We start from the raw sequence: 20883 nt of genomic DNA, 5'->3' as shown, positions 1-20883 counted from the left end.
AAACAGTGAAATGAAGGGATTATTTGGGTCGACTGAAAAACAATAATTATAATTATGAAAAATATACGCGTGTTCGTGGTATAAATGATTCGTTAAATTGTGTAGTTTCTACTCATAGTTGTTTACGGAAGAAATCTAAAAGTCAGTTGTTATCAGTCAATGTAGTGTTTTTTTGGAATGTAAATAATACTTTTATTTATTCAGTTTCTTGCGAAAAAAAATCTAGATAATGTTTGTTTGGACTGTACATTAGATTTAGTAATTAGGATACACGTCTAGGATTGAAAGTGTAAGAATGGTATTGACAATATAGACGAGATATTTCTATTGTTTATTAGATGTACCCTGTCCAGATGACTGTACATGTGTGGGTTTTGAAGTTGATTGCTCCAATACCGACAGAAAGACCATAGCTAAAACTGATACAAATATGGCGAGGGCGTTGTAAGTATGACTACTACAAAATTAGATTAGATAGATTAGATTAAACTATATTCTTAAACCGCATATAACATTACAAGTAATTAAATCGTACGTACATAAATAGGTTTTCAATACATACTATGAGCGTAGCTTTGAAATACAAATAAAACTCTTATTGGATATTCATTTATACAATTTGTAAAAGGTATGTTGATGTACCAAATATCTGTATTTGAAATGCCTCAAACCAGTACACATAGCTGTTGCTATTATTCATTTCATTATATCTATATTGTACACATTGGAGCAGTACTTGTACAATAGGTAATAATTTTTGTAATATTACTTGAAACAATCATGCTATGTTTTATAAATATGGAATCTTACATAATGTTACAGTAAATGAGCCGTTCATGCAATAGTTTAGCTCCGCTGTCGAATTTGTCGAGTGGAGCTTATCATATGAGTGATTGTTAGTTGATTTTACTTTTTCGACTTCTTGAAAACTACAAGCCTGATTACTGTGGTACTTGATGCATAGGTACCTTGGATAGATCTCATTTAGTTTTGTTCATTTCACGATGATATCTTTAACCCCTAATTTTGGTAAATATTTGTCATTTTTGGTAAAAAGTGATATTTTCGACTCCTTGTTGAAAACTGCAAGTCTGATTGCTTTGATATGCATACTGGCACGTATCCCATATGTTGGTAACTGGTTCACACGCACACAAGAACTCAATACCTTGAACATTATTGTAATTTTGATTTCTCAGAAATGCTAGCTCAGTATTGGGAGGTATTCAATCATTGGCACAGCCCGCTCTCAATGCATCATGGGAATCATTCTTTGATCAATTCAAGCTGATTGGATCACTGTAAGTAGTCATCAGAAAGATCTCCATGAATGAATGTCATATAAGCGCTCTGAAATAATATAACATTATGTTCAACAGACAGATTCGCTCTAACGTAATTGTATTATGTTATTGTTTTTTGTTAGAGATATCTCCAATAATGGAATAACGTATCTAAGAGAGCGTTTGTTCTTAAAGCTAAAGAACTTGGCGAAAATGTGAGTTCATTACAATTACAGATATAAATTGTCATGTAAATTTGGATTCAAAGTCCCTGTGCAACTGACTTGAACTGGGTTCATCTCTATTTAGACACTAGATCGTTATGCGAATAAATATTGAAATATATATTTATACTGTATTGTAACAGGAAAACAGACCACCAAACTATAATTGATTTTTTTTTAATTCAAGAAGGCTAAAGAAGCATTTTGATACAAGTACTCATCCGTCAGAAATATCTGTTAGAATATAAAATTTCAATTTCAAATTAAATTACATTCATTACTGGTACATTACATTACATTACATTCATTACTGGTACATTACATTACATTACAATAGAATTGATTCAAATAATGTAGGTTCAATTCATTTAATTTTATACACTCATTACAAAGTGTGCGAAAGAGGACAGTTTTAACTTAAAACTCGCCGAAAATATCAGCAACTCGCTTGTCAGCTATGCACAATACACAATCAATACAATAAAATATATTCAGGCGCTGTAGAATATCATGCCCTGTAAATAGATGTTATACCATGTTATTCGCCATTCAACACTTTAAGGTACATCGACTAAATTACTAAACCATTGGTTACGATATACGACATCAATTATATGCACCTATGTAAATTACAATGTTCGATTATGGAGTCATTATTGAAGCAAGTTCTGTACAAAAATCGGCCAGTCAAAGGCTTTGTACTGACCATGTGCTCGGTCGATATCACAGTAAAATTGCCCCCCCCCCCAAACATTTAAATACCACAAATACGGTAGCGGAATAGGCTTGAAAAGCTAGTCACTATCTTGCCGGTAATGGATTATTCCCGATTGAAACTGCATGGCATAGTTTTGATGCACCCACCCAGTGTGCTGCCAAAATTCAGACTGATGATCAAGGCAACCCTCGACCATGAGCCCGGGCAACCCAGGTGACCCAGTCAGTGACTTTGTTTAAAAATGAAATTACAAACCTGACCAAAGTGAATTATAAATATAAAGCTGTGAATTAAATATTAAGCACGAAGTTTACCAAATAAAGAACAAATAATAATAACGTTATTACACTACTAAAATCCTTCAGAGGGTTTTTGTATGGTAAAGCACATAAATACAAAAAAAGCAAATACCATAACATTCAAAAGAGATCAAATTAAAAGGGAAAATAAAAGAAAAATGTCAGTAAAATAAAAGAAAAAATAAATTAATTACTTTCTTTGGTTTTAAAAATTGTGCTCTTCAAATATTTTGCTAAGGCAAATAGATTACAACAAAATAACTGTTTATCCAATACCAATCACCCTCTTAGGCGACCTTGTTAACAAACTGCAAGCAAATTACTCAATAAGTACATAGAATTACAGGAAGTAGAAGTTGGCAATGCAAGTTTGATAGTAATTTATTAATGTATTATTAAACGGCAATAAAGTAATCCCAATTTTCACCACATGTTACAGTATTATAAAATGTGGTAAGTACATCCACAGATAATCATAGCAGTGCGGTGAGCGTATTTAATATGAATAGGTGATTAATTCACTGTTTTATTATTGATTTAAGTGTCTTACGCGATAACAATCTTGTAACACTAACAGAAGGAATATTGGGAAAACCCAAGAAAATCCGCTACATGTAAGTATACGAAAACAGATGAAAACATTTTTTTACGATGACGTGTTGGATACAAAGGGATTGTATAGTACAAGTACAAAGAATATGCATACTACACCTTTTTATAGTAGGAATTAACATAATAGTTTGCCGTTGTAATCAACCTGCATTTATTATGATACAATCCATACAATGTTCGTATCAGCTGGATCATAGTTTAATGGGTGCATGTTCGAAGGTATTCACACACTTAATATCGCTTTGTTACGACTACTCTATAAATATTATTTTTAAATGGCTATATTAAATTATACATTGTGAATTTGGGACTGTTGTTCTGTGATCGTGCTGCTCTAATAACTCGTCTATGAAAATAACTTATTTTGTTTTTTGATAATAAGAGTAGGTCCATTGTTAACGATTAAAACGAATGCATTATTTACAGAGATATGCACGACAATAAAATTACACATTATTCTGAAAATTTGTTTGAGGACTTACCAAACCTGATGTCATTGTAAGTAAATTACAACATTATTTTTTTTATTTACATAGACATCAACCAGTACATGGACATGAACAACCAACTCTGTTATATTTCCATTGGTTTGTTCCATGTTATTTTCAAAACATGACCGCATGTATTATATAAAATGTGCTTTGTACGTCGCTCCTGTTTAAAGACAAACCAAGGGTATAATCATGGCAAGATGACAACCAAAATGGATATGCAATCTGACCCAAGTCAGTCATAATTGATGTTCATATGTAGCTGTTTTTGGTCGATACACAAGCAAATGTTACTCTAATTATTACTTTTGTAATATATACATTATGTTTCATCTGTGTGTGTTTTTGTCGGTTTATTGTACACAGTACACTACACTAATGTGAATTATCATTGCAGGATTTCTGATGACTATGTTTTCTGCTGTTTGGCTGGTTATGAGAAAGGAAAGATTCAAGACTGTGTTCCTTCTACAGATATATTCTCGTCGTGTACAGATCTGATCCAAAACGAATTTCTTCGTGTGGTTCTCTGGTTCATTGGTTTAATTGCATTTGTTGGAAACCTCATAGCGTTGGTCAGGCAGGCTGGTCTCGAAGATACGGATCGAAGCAAAGTCAGCATGTTCTTGATCACCAACCTGGCTGTGGCTGATCTGTGCATGGGGGCATTTCTCATGACCATTGCTGTCGCGGACGTCTATTTCAGAGGGATATATGTGACCAATGCTAGACAGTGGAGGCAGAGCACCTTCTGTACTGCAGCTGGTGCCTTAGCTAGTGTATCTATGTCAATGACTGTCATTATTCTCACAATAATGACTTTACAGAGAGTATTGGTCGTTATGTTTCCATTTACGAATTATCATCTGTCCCAGTTCTATGCAAAGGTAATCCTCATTCTAGCCTGGACCACGAGTGCAGTCATGGCAACACTACCAACACTAAATTTGGAATACTTTGATGAGGAATATTATGGACGCACAGGTATGATGGCTGGATGTACTGCTCTGTTTCAACAACACGTTTCTTTCACTAAAAATATAACTTGCGTAACCATAGAGCATCCTGAACACGAGATTAAATTAAAAGATGTTCTCATTCCGAAATGCATTATTTTATTGTGGCTTTTGAGTTATTTGTTGTGAAACTCAAGGACGTATAGTTCACATAATTTATTATTGCCAGACTATGTCAAAGTCTCAAACGTTTTAGAATGACACGCCTGTCACTATTCAGGTGTCTGTAGGTAGTGAACGATCTCATGAATATTCATGAGATAATTTTGACAAAACTCAAAATCATTATTAGTAACGCGAATGTAGTCTGTCTTGAACATTAATATTATTATTTCTTATGAGAGGTCACCAGATCGTGTTATTAGGATAATAATATTAAGAATTTTTAATGACTTTTGCTCTATTTTTCAGGTATGTGTATATCTGTTCCCCTTTTTTCGGAGAAGACACCGGGTTGGGAGTTTGCTACATTCAACTTTGTTCTATTGCCATTCCTGGGTTCAGTTGTTGTGATTGGTTCCTTCTTCGGTATACGCTATATAGTGAAACGTACTGAAGAATTCTCAGGTTTGAGAACCAGTATGACGGAACAGAAGCTGGTAACATTGATAAACACGCTGGCCTACTCAAACTGTCTCTTCTGGATACCACTCGTCTTGATTTCAACAGCAGTTTTAGGGGGTAGCACTGTAAATGCGAACTTGTATGGTTGGACTGTGATGTTCTTAATCCCGTTCAACTCTGCATTAAATCCAGTTATGTTTACCTATGCTAGTATAAAGATTGAACACAAACGAAGGGCTGAAGCTGAAAATGAAAGAGAGTTAGGTCAGTATGAGTACAGATTTGTTAGATGATGCACAAGTATATTATATACATCACAACAGCAGCGCATACATCTATATAAGCATACGATCGTAAAAGATGGTTGCTTTACTAATATACGAGTACCTCATATGCAAATGACCGGCGAGATCTAACTTGGAGCGAGATAATTGTGAGACTTGTTTTTGTCCTCAAAGATATTACAATCTCTTTCGCCTATTGTTCGATATATAGTCATATAGTATTTGGAACAATGGATAATGACGAATTGTAATCCTCGGGGCGGAGCTACGTCGCAGAACGTTCTATGTTGCTTAGACGCATACCACTGTACCGTGGTTTGCTATGGGCTCTGTGCAAGCTACTGTCAAAAAGCCGGTGAAAGACCTAAAGTCGAGGAAACAGCACAAACGCAACTTTGAAATTATCCTGGGCAACCGAATGTATATATGTTGCACATATAGGGGTAATCTTGTTACACTGTTCAGTAGTCTCAAAAACTATTCGCCGTGATAGTTGCCAGGCGGTGAAATTCCCGGATGTCCACCCCGAGGATTGAACAATATTTAAGTCTCGAGGCAATCAACGAAATATCGCCGGCCATTCAGAACGTGTAGGCAGTAACGGCACGTTCATTAGTAAAGTAAAGGGTTCGAATCTCTTGTTGGATGTTGAATTCGTTATTTCTTTTTGTGTTTCACGTGTCATTCGTAATACGTAAACAATTGATAACTAGGGACATCTTCTATTTTCATTGACAACCATTTTTTGAAAATTTCAAATTGTTTATTTATTAGCTAATTTTGTCAGTCTAGGCAGCTAGTGGTTAGATATTTCGAGATCACAGAACATTTGATTGTATAGAAAGGCCAAATTGTGAGCATATGTTGCCGAGTTCTCATATACAATCGACTGTGTATCTCATATAATATGTTAGCGAGAATGTTTACAATGTAATCAATATGTCAAAAATCCGAATTCTTCAAAGGATTGAATTGAATGGGTTGCCATTGTTCTGGTTATTATTAGAGTGATTGTATTGACACATAATTATTTCACTTCATCCCATATCAGATCCAAGAATTGCTCAAGCCATTATCCAGGACATCGCAATAACCCGGATCTTCTTCGTCATACCTCCAAGTAGGGCCGCTCATCTCTCTATGACGTCATGGCTGGCCGCAAGTGAGGACAACTTCATTACAAACGTGGATATCAAGAGTTTGATTGGTGATATCAAAACAGCTATTTCACACTTACATAAACGTGAATTGTATCACGGGAGTGTAGATTTCGATCATCTCCTAGTAGACGATGAAGATGTAAGATCATTATAATATCACTTTATGTTTAGTCACATGTCTAATCATTGCATGCACGCAACTATTGAGTTGAGTAAACACCTGTACAAATACTTAGTAGTAATTGCTGTTTATGTACGGGACAATCTATATAAAAGCTTCAAGTTAATTATAGGTAAATTGACAATTAGGAATACCATAGGAAGCAAACTATAAACTATAAGTTTCAGTGTTTTGCAGTACATATGTTAAACAAGCTAACTTGAGTTCTCGTTTAATACTCAAGGACCCATTATCATATATTTCCATACTCCGAGCAACGACGATGCCAGCTCAAAAAATAATGTGTAACATATTGTAGTGGGGTAGATATACGAGAATTAATAGTGTGATCCCAAAATTTAATTAAAAACAAAAATATATATAATTTTAGTCAACTATGCCTTATATAGAACTTAGATGATACTCTGTAATAAATAATATGTACTCATCATTACCATCTTTTTTCATTATAGGAAACATGCTTGCGAGGTTTCTTGCTTGCCAAGATAAACCATGAAAAGTCAACTGATTTGACTAAGGCTGAGGATGAGCGACAAGTACGATCAATGCAACAGGATTTAAATAGAGTCCTCCAAGAACGCAAGGAAGTCCGTTAATAAATGTATGCAGGAATATCATAATAAAGAAATAAATAAATGTATAAAACATGTATTTTACTGACATTAATTCAGGCATGTACTTAACTTGAGGTCACAAAGATTAAAAATACATATAAAGACATTCTATTTTTAATTTTGATAGTTGTATTTAGTGATCATACTGCTCTATAACTTTGACAAGGTGCTGTGTCAATAAATAAATAACATTTATGTAAATTTGTTTTTCATACATTATTACAGATAATTAACCTACAACATTGAGTACAACATTTATTGAATCATCGTCAACAACATGCTAATACTGGATTAATTAGAAATAATAGACTATTTTTACTTTAAATATTTTCATTGATACTGACATTGGCACGTCAAACACGTACGTGGCATAGTGCCCTTCTGAATTATTTTACATATATGTAATACTGTATTAAGAATTATCATGTTGACTTTATTTGTGAATTACGTCACTTGGACTAAACGCTAATTGTGAAATATTTCACAGAAATAAAAAAACAGGTGTAACCGAATATTTAGTTCAAACAAGTTGATTGCATATGACTTCTTAGGGTGTGATTTTTATTAAATAAAACGCCTAAGCAAACTGCAGTTGTTTGTTGATATTCATTCGATGGAATACTGGCTCTTATACAACATATTCCAGTTTTACCAACATTCCCAGTATCTTGCGAATGCAGATTGCTATGTTTGTAGCCATAAGATCATAATACCCAACAAGACAGTGACAACATAATAATCTAGCTATCGGAATGTTTTTCAAAAATAATCATACTTACATATTGTTATAGTAACGCCACCACGAGTTTGTTGATCTGTATTTCTCGTCTTGTACGCTAGTTTTTAATAGTTCAATTTATATATTACGATATGTGTATTGCATTGTATTCGGAGTTGCTGCCTTTAACTTTGTACAATGCCACCTTAGGTGCATTATTTTATTTAGCTTATTTTTTCTTTAGAAATCACATTCTCTTAAAGTGGTTGGTTTACTGAGATGTCATTAGTTTTAACTAAATCATTCCATGGCGATGACCCTACAATGGCTAATCACTGGGAATATTGACTTATACAAGATAAACAAGAATATAACCATAAATAGCACAAGTTAAATATAACGTATTGTTACATTTAAACAGACGCAACCATTATTAGTATACTATAAAAATAGATAACTGTCTTGATTGGCAGCCAGGCCTATGCCAATTTACACCAACCATAGGAGATAGGTTGACAATAAAGTTATTACTATTACATATAAAATATCTGTGTGAACAATGTACGAGTGGCAGTGCCGCTGTCATGAATTTGTTTACGCGTATCTGTTGACCGACTTAATTAGCTGATTATTAGCGAATTGCTGTGTTATGTCTGTCATCGTTTAGGCCTATTTGAAGTTTTGGACGGAACTTGGCTCAGTGATTTGGAACTAATTACGAGATAACCGTCGCTATTCTGACTATTATTTCTGACAGTTGGTATTCGTAGTTATTAATGTAGTGAACGATTAATCAAAAGATATGACGTATTCAGTACTTAGTGTGATTGGCTTTATGATTGAAGGTTACGCCCTAGAGTCTTTTTTCTGCTTTGTAATTGGTTAGAGTTTTGAAAATGAATAAAGAGAGTTTTAGTTGGTCTTGGCGAGTAGACCAGGACAAGTGCAGTCCTGGAGAGACTTGGGGCGAGCCTTGACGCAGTCTAATCGAGTCTTGGTTCAGCCTTGCGATAGTCTTGGGGATTTTTCCCCAGGGCGCTGTGTCTTATAGAGTGCTCGATTGACCGACTAAGACGAGAGCTGAAACGTATTTCGTTGTGTGTGTCTTATTTGACTGTAAAGTATAAGTGACTTTCCCGGTCCCATACCTCAAGAGGATGCGATATAGAGACGAGACGAGATTTCCCCCTGACACGTGTGGAGAACCCGAGAGTAGAAGAGTTTCCCCCTGATACCGCACTCCGATTGAAGTTTGAACGATTGCATTACCACAAGTACATTACCCGGCTAAAACGTCAAGCTATGACGAAAACATTGGCTCGTCCGAACCCTCTAAAATCTGAAGATTGCAATAAATTTGTTCCTTTTTTTTGTTCATTTTTTTCCGTAAAAGCAAACATTCTATGTCCGCCCCTTTTCAAGCACACCTAATGTTTGTACTTACCACCACGTGCATGTTCCAATGATTGTCTGTGTCAATATTTACACTTGTTACAAGTTTTGTTTCAGTTGTCCACATAATTTACATATTGAGTATAACAGATTGACAAGTTGCATTGTATTGTATTGTCAGGTTAAGACTGTCACTATACTATGATTGTGACACGGTATAAAATCTGACCAGTAACATCGAATTTCTGGTAGACCAACGGACAAGGTGTTGCCTTTGAACTTGAAGTTGAGAGTTCAAACGCAACCAGTAGCCCCGATTTAGTGACGTCACTTCAAAATTTGACATTTTCTGAACTTATACAAGAGTCACGACTCTGTACCTAGATTGCTCGTTGCGAGGGATCACGCATATCTGTTTTACATTCATGAAAAAATGGTTATTTAATGATGAATATATTTTAAAATGTATACACCATTGTATCTGGTGTATGAAAACTGTAATGGTAGATTGAGGACATTTAAATGTCATGTCGTTACACAGCTCTATCATGTAGTCGTACACTTTCTGTTGTAAGATGCATTTGACATCGACACTTACAATTTAGACATTTCCTGTTCATGTGACAGCTATATGATAAAGAAAGGACCAGCCTTTTATTAAACATAAAATGCATGGAGATATATTAATAACGTTTAAATAATAAAAACAATCACATAATTAAAGACATTTCAAAACACATTTATACTTGTTTTATGCAAAAAATCAATCATAATTTCAGCTGCCTCAAAAACACAAATTTACATCCCAGAAATATAGAATTATTCATTTATTATTTATTTTGAGATATGTATTTATTTCATGTATTACAGTACTATTAGTATTTTCTTTTTATTACATACTTTGTTGTATTTTATGTCAAGATTTCAAATGGGATACGATAGCAATAAAGATTTACTTACTTACCTTACTAACTCACAAAATCATGCCTGGGACAAACTTTTTTTCTTTAAAAAATTATGCACTATATATTTTGTGATCAAAACTAATGGTCATGGTGATTATTTTATTTTATCACATCTCACTGCTGTTACGCATGCTGTGATTGGTTGAGACTCTATAATGGATATTACCCGCCAAGTGGATATTACATGGGTATATCACATAGATAACTTCACTGAAACTACTGCGCATAACAAATTGTCGTTCGCTGCACTGGTGATGCTCTGGCCGCTGTTGCTTTCGGGGTTGCTTTCAGGGTTTTGAAGGAACTTTAGCCATCCGAAATAGACAGTAAACGTGTCAGAATGGATATTAAGTAAGATACTCTGTTTTGATGTATAGGGTATTTTTTATATGGAGCAAAAATGTACGGCAAAGCCGCCACTGAAACGTCGCAGCCGGGGTCGCTGCAGCGCGTTCTACGCTGTAAACATTTCTACGCGTTCCACGCCGATGCTAACCGAAAACGCTCTAAACAAAGCTGTGTGGCTTGTAGGTGTGGTACGTTCGCGAGAAGGTAATTTCAGTCATTTCCACGGCACTCTGACATTTTTATCTGTAGAGTGATCAAATAACTTGCGTTTGGGAATATCTCAATTCATTTCAAAAATGTTATTCTCGATCATTTGAGTGATTCACACTGCTGAAACACGGTTCAACTAAAAAGTATATCCATGGCTGAAAATAACATTTACTGAGTGTATTTCGTTGTTTTTTCAGCAAACAATGTATGTATGTTTTTGAGTAATGTGAAACTTGTTATACCGGTAATGGATAAAATAAAATATTGCATACTTCAAATATAAGTGTTGTTATTTTGTGGGAGAGCGGGTGTGAGTGATGTATGGTATCTGTGATTGTCATGGTGGATGTCTGTTCGATGTGATAAAATAAATAACACATGGTTATTCGGGCAATATCACGATAAAACGTGATATTACCCTCACAAGCATGTGTTATTATTTAACTGTTAATTCCGAACACGACTCTGAACCATTCGTTTGACGCATTGAATCGTTTGTGAAACACAATTGAACCGACTATCACATGTACTGATTATGAATTAAGTGGATTATTTTACTTGATGGGAGTGACTGTGCACAGATGAGATAAATATATTTTTAGATTCATCAACTCCAGTTATAGGATATCATGTTATAATTAGTAGAGCATTTCGCTTATGTCACGAAATGAACTCATCCAATAAGGTACAGATAAATACTGATAGATAGCATAAAAGCACCACGGATATGACGTGTATTATTAGTATTATGAATTATCATATACCTCGTATTGCCTGGCCTCGTAACGCTATGGGAATCCCGATGCGCGAGCCGTGCAATAATTTTCCATATCACATCCGGGCCCCGTTTCCTTTCTGTTCCCAAACAACACGCGTAATTTGAGATTATCGTCTGCGTTTCGACAATGGTTGATGATACTATTCAGTGGATGGGAAATATAGCGAAAGGCCCGTTGGACTCATCATTACCCTGACGAAAGCGTGCAATTCACCACAAACAATCAGAAAACACAAAAACGTCAAATTTACAGCACTACGATACTGTCTCCGCGGTACATCGTAGCCATTCCAGGATGTAAACTCGTTCTTACAATAAATTAAATACAACATTAGTATATTAGGCCCATTTTGTATGATATTTTCATTGTGTGCATGCGACACAAAACTTAATATATTGCCAAATATTTTGATTTTAATTATTTCCATGGGATACCAAATTTAGTATTTTTGGCAAATTTGTAATTCATTATCAGTATCAGTGTGTTTAAATTTCCGCGAATTAACATTATGGCATTTTACGTCTGTCAAATAACGGCCAAATAAATACGTGGAATCATTAATTACTAAGGACCTAGCGTAGAATTGGAAATTACTCCAAATAAACAAATGTTCAATTCGGGAACAGGATAATAGTATATTTGGTGATTGATGAAATAGTAGGGCGCCACCAGACGGTCTGGCTTAGCAAGTGCGTCGTGCTTCTTTCATGAAGTTGACGCTGATTGTGCACAAAGGAAGCCGCTCATCCCGCCATTGGATGGCGGCACATCGTGTATGTGGTGTTTACAAAGGACGTGGAAATGATCCGTGGTACATCGTCACCAATAATAAAATGATTGGTTGTCCAACTACTGGCGTGTCTTTTATTTCTGAGCTAAATGTGCAACCAAAGTCCCGCCATTTATTTTTCATGGTTGTTCGACCATAGTCGTCTGCACCAGTATTGCTAGTTCTAAGTTTGGTTTACTATGTTGGTCGTTCGACACCATATTCTCTTTCGGTACCGACGCCAAACTCGGCGTCCTGGGAAGGAAATCTACTCACCACGTCACTCCACCTCGAAACCTTTCGTTCCCGGAAACGTACTTTCCAATACGAGACTGATTTTTTTTATAAGTTCGGCCATTTGAAATCATATTCTAGACAAGATTTTTATCAATTAAATGGTTGGCTTCCATTGCTGCTCCAAATCATTCGGAAAATGGCAGCGCAAAAACCGCGCAAATTCATTTCACCGCCACTTTACACCGGTTTTCACACAGGCATCAGTTAATTCCGTCTCCCAATGGCTGAAGCAATTTCACTTCGACCAGACACGCCCCAAAACAGATGACGAGATTTGATAGGATCGGCCAATGCGCATGCGTATAAAACAGCTGGTACTAATATCCTAATTTCCTAATATCTTATTTTGCACTCGTACAATGCAAAATACATATTTGATTAGGTTGGTTGGCCATCAAGTACCATCCTATGGCACCCAATTCATATATCACCAATACCATAGTACAGAGTTATGTTAACAGCGAGTCACAAATAAAACTAATATACAAAATTTTTATTTAATTCATTGTACGGATGAGATTACATTGTGAAATGGCCACGATGTACCACGGATCTTCTTAGTTGAGCTACGCCCGAATCTAGAACTGTATGAAACTGGTCCTTGTCAAGCAATTATTTCTCGTTCACCGACTACAGTTTTTAACACTGCGGCTACATCAGCTCCAAGAAAACGTCCGTTTGTTATGTATTCAGGCCTCTTTATACTCTTTTCGTTATCCGTTATGAGGGCTTTTTAATTTCTGATGATGCGTTCTCGGGATTTTTAATTCATGGTGATTCGTTCTCAGCTAATTTCTTGTTCTTCGTTATTGGGTGTAATGAATTTCCGGTGATACGTTTTTGCAACTTTTAATTTCGCGTTATGCGTTCTTTGACTTTCCCGTTCTCTGTATTGTACGCTAAATTGCGCCACCAATAGTTTAAAATCGGTACACCTGATTGTTTTATATACACTCGTGTACTTGTAGTTTGAGAGAGTTCTTCCCATTGGTCAATTCTTCGAAGTGTATGGTGATCTTTTGCCAATCATTCTACTGTTCTATAATGATTACTACAAGTCTCCGAAGTATTGGGGCTGCCAATTTGCAAACTCGCTTGAGATTTGGCTAACTGCCCGGGTTTTGACTAAACAGTTGGCTTTCGAATTTCGCTGGCGCCGTCTTGTTATTATATGAGTAGTAGGCGAATGTACCGGCGACTGACTAACTATGCCGACCCTACTTTGGGTCATTTTTTATTATCAAAGAAACGTTCCGAGCGCCTGTGGTTTGTTGGTGTGTCTAGGAAATACTTGAGGTTTCATGTACGTCTTTTAATGCTAACACGCTTTATTACATGATAAATTATAGTTTTCTTCTTATTGTCCTATTGTTTATTGATTCCTTATTACGTCATAGTTTTCCAATGGAATATTAAAAGGTTCACAACCTTTAATAATGTATAGTAGATAAGGAAAAATGTAAAAACATTTTTCCCCTGTTCTACAGTGACGTACATTATTAGAATTAATTTTGAATTATTCATTTGAGAACAATTTTTAATGTGCAAATTATTTTCATACTTATGAACCCCCCTCCCCTCATATTTACTGATTTATAAATTTAAGTTAAAGTCATTATTTAGCTATATATGCAATTTACAAACCTGATTAGTTTTAGGTCAAAATCTGTTGATATTAATTCCCTGATAAGCATAATATTTTATTTGGGTTTTAATCTCATTTAAATGAAACTTGCTAATACATGGATGGTCTGTTACATTGCACAGACCTTATTAGTTTTACACTGAAATCTGTTCATATTAATTATCTGTTTTGCATAATTAGTTATAAGCTTTTCCATCAATATCTCAAGTGCAAGTAATTGTGAATTAAGAATTAGAGAAAGTTTGAAAAGATCATATAATCGGTCAGTCTATTACTTCACCGGTCCTCATCGTTTTATCCACTAGCCACAAACCAAGTTTCATTTTGAGACAGTCCAAAGCTCCAATCATTACCAGTTGTGCCATGAGAAGAGAGGATCAAGAGAAAATGAGAAATTGGGCTGTTGACAATGGGAAAGTTGTTAGACAAAGATCAAAACGACAAGAAAACACAAAGTATAAGGCCACTGAATCTATACAAGAAGGAGATACCAATTGGTGAAACATTGCATAAAGAGAGACATGATTTGTCAGATGGGTCAGCTGTTGAGAAAACTGATGAGCAGAAAGAAGAATATAGTAGTGAGGAAAACTAGTGATTCAGAAACTGAGGAAGTAGATAACACGGAAGAAGTGAATTTTATGAATTGCTGAACAAAGAGAAGCAGTGTGTGCAAGATAGTTTGGCTCCTGAACAGAAAGCAACTAGGGAAACTGTTGCACACAGGGGCGACTACAGTAATGACGAGAACAGCAGTTTAAAAAACGGAGGAGATAGATAGTTTCAAACAGGAAGATCAGTTAAGAAATGTATGTCTAACTACTAGGTCTGACCAGCAATCAAAGTTAATGTCAAATATCTTCAATAAATGCTTTTATATTCAACAACAATTCCTGGTGATTGGTGAATAGGTAATTGAATTCCTGGTGATTGGTGATTTCCCTCTTTATAACTTGGTGGTTGGTGATTGGGAGGGGGTATAAATAGGAGTGTGTATTATCCGGACGGTCAGTAAATGACCAACTTATTCATTCTTAATAAAGAAAGTTTATGAGTTCGTATTTATTACCGTTAAATTATTGTTATAAATTTACGTTCACTTACTGTATCATTAAAACGTATTGCAATTTGTGGATGTATTTGGAGACATTCGTTTGTGCATTGCGTGAGAGTTGTTGACGCGTTTGCGTCGTTTAGAACCCCCCGTATAAATCCGCGCCAGAAAAAAAGGCCTGTATCGGAACCTGGATTAAATCGAATAGGTTTTCTTTTGGGCCAGACGAGCGAAAAATAACATAACTAAAGACTTTTTTTTTCATATATGGTATGTGATAACACCTTAATGGACTAGATACGGCTTTTGCTGCCCTTGATCGTACGGCTTACGCGCCCTCACAAGCTCGGCCGCAAAAGCCGTATCCAGTCCATAAAGAATATTATCAACCAGTTTCCATTACCTTAATGCAGCAGGGTAGTCATTTTAAGTCGAACATTCTTTTTTTTACAAAACGACTATCCTGCTACCTAAATATTATGTATACTTTTGGGCCAGATGCCTTCAGTGCGAACATGGATGTTAATATAGATGGTTATACACAGACCATTCGAAAAACATTCCTGATTAGGTTTTCAAACATATGAATGAAGATTATTTCTAGACTAATTAAATAACGAAAAGTCAAATATTAATGCCACATAAAGTGAAATTTATTGCAATAATATCGGATATATTTACAAAAATATCTTCCTTTCAATACTTTAACACTAAGTTTGTGTACACTTACAATGAGATGTATGTGTATATCTAAAAATTAATGCTGACGAAAAAAACATAAAATACATAAAAAATTAAAAGAAATGTCACTTGTGACAAAATGCAAACAATAGACAAGGAAAGAAAATTTGTCTGCCATGCATATCTGTGGTATATACAGGTAGATAGTATTTACAAAATAAAACATCTTTTCGACTTCTGTCCAGCAGAAATAATGTGTTTTATTGAGGGTGTATAGCCAGAACGCTGGAGAAATAACTACGCAAACCCTTTAAGTACTAACTTATTTTAATAAGGTATGTGTTCGTCACGTACACATGCTTGATAAGGAAATATGTGGAGACTGTTTATAAGTTTACTGCATACATAGCTATAGGTTTGAAATTTTCAAATCAGATGTCACGCCCATCATACAATTCTTTTCCATAAATGTTGGGTGGTTGGGAAATCTATATAAAAGTAGCATAAATCGAAATACATTCTATAAACTTGACAACATTCGTAAAAAGTATAACACAAAAAAATGACAGCAGAATGACCCATTCACGCAAGGTGGCTTGTGGTTTCTGAATATTAAAATGGCAGGCATATAGAAAAGACAGCACCTGCTTTGTTGTTTAGATGATTAAGGCACCATTGAACGTATATATATATCTGACGTTTTCACTACATAGTTGCAGCTATATGTATACGCATGCTACAAATCTTCCTGGATAAAATGAGATAATGCAGTATCATAATAAACATCAGTACTGTATACAGGTCTTATTGAAAATCCAGTTTAGATAGTTAGATAGATCGCAAGTAATTATTATAATGATATAATAGAACACGGTGCAACTTCAAAACACAATACTGGGTATAGTTATAATGTCACTATATAATGTCACTAAGACGATTGCAATTGATGTGGGGTATGTGTGTGGAGAACAAAATGTACTCTGGAATGTTTCTCACACAAAAATAAAAATTATCAGGAAAGCGTGAGGGAAAACATTCTTGTAAATTAGCTATTTTAATACTCTTGATGAAAGCTGTACTAAATGTACATCTCACAAATAAATATGATAAAGGGACATCTGTGATCAATTGGTACTCAATGAATAATAAACAATAAATGAAATAGTTTGTGTCTGCTGTATACAACATACATCAAATCACAGCAGATATGGTATCATCAAAAAATAAAGCTGAGCATGTATTACACACCAAATCACAATCAGTTAATTCAGACAAATACTGAGAAGACCTTGGTAGAAATCAATTAGTCCGAGTGCAAAATGATATTGGATTATTCATGCCTGCTGCATTGTATTGAACATACAACGTCAACTCACTCACCAACCATTCAAAGCCAGTTGAATTTGAATTACCAGGTTAGGACAATAGTTTTGTTCTTCTGTATATATTATTACAGATATTTCAAAGTGTTGAAGTGCTACATTCGTATATTTATCTGGGAAGAAATGGTTGATGGGTTAGCTTCAAGAAGGTTTACATTATCCATAATGCTCCTATAATAAGAATGGTTTACCACTTCATAACATTCTGAACTGATCAGCAAATATGCATCTAAAATAATTATTATAAAAAAACGTTTAGGGGGAAATAAGCCTCCCAATGCTGCAAAATAAACCAAATTAAAATGCTTTTAATAATGCTGTTTATATATAACTCTTTCAATGGTGTTAACATAGAAAACAGGTTGTTATTTATATTGTGACAGATAATTTGTATAAACTCAAAAGTGAATAAGCTGCTGTGTAAATTCAATATTCAATATAAGAAATTCATAGCCTCAAAGTTGTTTAAAAGTTAATAACCAGATAACGTTTCATTGACTATGCCTTAAAAAGTGTAATGTATTTTATTGCAAAGCCCAATGAAACCACACTGTTATCATCCAGGAGATATTTACAGCTGAAATTAGAGTAGCTTTACAGCTCAATTATTTCAGGATCCAAAGGCGAGAGAAGATCAATTCCCACTGCAATGTTATAACTGTCATTGTGTCCAACATTTTCATAATGTGTAGCACTATCATCCAAACCATCACTTTCGTCACCATCCAGGTTATCATACTGTGAGGCCAACGTAGCAACACTTAGCCTTGTCTCATCAGGTTCAAAGTCATCAGAAGATTCATCAGAAGAATATTCTCTGGTCTCAACATGCAGGTGTTCTTCTTGTGGAAACTTTTTGGGACCTTCTTGACATTCAGCAGGATCAGTATCTGGCAGAGTAGCATTGTCATAGTATGATGGGTAACGGTTTTCAAGCAGAAGTTCCTGTTCACCATCACTAAATTGTGTATCTGCTTCCAGTGAGGATCCTTTATATTTTTCGTACATGGTGAAGTCATCATGATGAGTGCTCATTTTCGCAGCAACTGATTTCATTTTCTCAACTCTCTCAGCATAAGCAATGTTTGTGGGGCTGACATTCCTTTTGAGACTTGATTGTCTCTCACACTTTTTAACAGCGACTGGGCTGACTGGTATCTTTTTACGTGGTGAAACAGGAGGTTTATCCACCACTTTGTCACTTAATGGACTAATTGGGCTGACAGGACTAGAGGGAGTTCGTGTACTCAGTGAGCTTGAACTTGAACTTCCACCATTAGATTTGATTTCTAGCATGCTCGGAAACACATAAGATGCACTACTTGTTACAGCTGGGGAGACTGGTTCAATGATAGCACCTTGTGCATTCTCAAAAGTAAACACATTCCTGCTGATGCTCCCATGGGACAATTCAGATGGTGGACTAGGTGGAAGAGGGATTCTTAATTCAGGTGAGGGTGAGGTTAATGAAAGCTGGCTAGGAGAGTCTGGGAATATGGTTCTTAAATATTCTTCTGGCATATGAGGAACTGGTGGGGAAGTACTCTCCACCGGGCTTGTCACAGGCATGTTCTCTTTATTATGTGACTCTTGCTGTTCTTCATATTCTGTTTCAGGTGAAGGACTGGTGTCTGGCAGTGGTGAACTTTTCCCTTCCTCTGAGACATGACCAGATGTTTCTGATGATGATGTTGATGACTTCCGCACTACCTGAAAATCAACATCTTTATTGGATTTGGAAGACGGCACATTGAGTTGGGCATCAATTGGATGTAGAGTCTGCGAAAACATTACAGGGCTGTTGCCAGGCCGAGGACTTGGCGTTCCATTGCCACTGCCGGAAAAGACAGGGCTTAAAGATTCCTGTCTCAGATACTTTTCTCTGACACTATCAAACTCTGACATCATTACATCCAAGTTAAAAGGATTTTCAACTATGGTTGGTGTTGTCAACAAGTCTTCATCATTAAAATCAAAGTTATTATAATTCTTCTTTATCGTACTGTATGGTGTAATTTGGAAGTCCTCTTCCTTGGCTAGAGATACTTCCTCATCAATGTTCAATTCCAACTGTGCGCGATACCTCTCTTCTGGTGCAACAACAATTTTTTTCAAATGAGCTACAGAGGCATGTTTCTGCAGCTCTTCATCACTCATAGGTCGAGACTGTCTAATGGTTGGCATTTTGTGTTCCTTACTATTTGAATCAAAATCTGATTCTTGACTGTTTGTTTGCACAACAGATGGGACAATATTGTCCATTCTTTCCATTTCCAGAACAGAAAGTTCTGCCAACTCATCCCCAAGAAGAACAGCATGCCTGTTTCGGCTTTTGCTCCAACTGTCTGGACTATTTGAAGATTGTGATGAAACCGAAGATTGTGTACTGTATACTGGAGAGGTTTTCTTTGGCGATTTTACAGACCTTGGCAATGGAGGAAGATCAGTATATTGTTCACGTTCCTTTAATGGTGAAGTTAAACTTCTTCTAGTTACTCCAGCGCTAGATGTAACCAGGCAATCCTTAGTAGATGTTCTAACCATGGTTGGTGTATCAGAATGTCGAAACCTCTTCTCTCCATTCTGCCCTGAATCTTGAAGAATGAAATCCATATGGGATACAGATGGAGCAGTTTCAGAATTGGATCTCTGACGGTGTACACTGACACTCCTTCTGATAGGCCTAATGAATGACAGATCTGGAGGAGTCATGTCGCTTGTCATAGCAGCAACTGCACTTTCACCTTCAAAGAATGAATTATGAGAGGTTGACTTTGGCAGTGAACTATCAGACCCTCTCCTCTGTAAGACATCACCTTCTGAAACAAAGTAAAAGAAAACAATATAATGCATGTACACAATACAAAACACAGGTGACATTCATTTCATTGGCTAATACCAGGGCTACTCTTAAAAAATACAGATATTTCCTATATTACTCTTATTCGCTCTCTCATCATCCAAGTTCAAGCTCAGTAATACTGCAGAATTGCAGACACTTGTATTATGGCCAATTTTCTTCCCTGATTGTTTACAATCTCTTCCCAGCTACACAAAATGCATTTTGTATCACAGAACCTCTAAGATTTGAAAATCATATAATCAATAAATATTCTAGAAACTTTATTTGATACAATACAATTTATTTTTCATGAATAAAAACTTGAAATCATGTAAAGCCTGGACATTTTCTATAT

General features: G+C 35.6%; 2 protein-coding genes across 2 annotated transcripts in view; one reads left to right on the top strand and one right to left on the bottom strand.

The window, feature by feature from the left end:
* The first annotated feature begins 1448 nt into the window (after positions 1 to 1448).
* On the top strand, positions 1449 to 7428 carry LOC144363581 (G protein-coupled receptor GRL101-like). Its single transcript, XM_078014193.2, has 7 exons — positions 1449 to 1498; positions 3067 to 3138; positions 3563 to 3634; positions 4025 to 4611; positions 5055 to 5471; positions 6543 to 6790; positions 7285 to 7428. Exons 3-7 carry the CDS (start codon positions 3567 to 3569, stop codon positions 7426 to 7428), a joined length of 1464 nt encoding a protein of 487 aa, XP_077870319.1. The 5' UTR covers positions 1449 to 1498; positions 3067 to 3138; positions 3563 to 3566.
* Positions 7429 to 16254: 8826 nt separating this feature from the next.
* Positions 16255 to 20883, bottom strand: part of LOC102803321 (uncharacterized) — an 87918-nt gene continuing 83289 nt past the window's right edge. The window contains exon 17 of the mRNA XM_085499444.1: positions 16255 to 20505. Within this exon, the coding sequence (XP_085355570.1) occupies positions 18281 to 20505 (2225 nt within the window). The 3' untranslated portion in view covers positions 16255 to 18280. The remainder of the gene's footprint in view (positions 20506 to 20883) is intronic.

This window comes from Saccoglossus kowalevskii, chromosome 5 (genome assembly GCF_978046115.1).
Source record: "Saccoglossus kowalevskii chromosome 5, keSacKowa6.1, whole genome shotgun sequence".
Classification (NCBI taxonomy): Eukaryota; Metazoa; Hemichordata; class Enteropneusta; family Harrimaniidae; genus Saccoglossus; species Saccoglossus kowalevskii.
The sequence above is the reverse complement of the archived record's forward strand: the minus strand, read 5'-3'. Positions and strand labels throughout refer to the sequence as shown.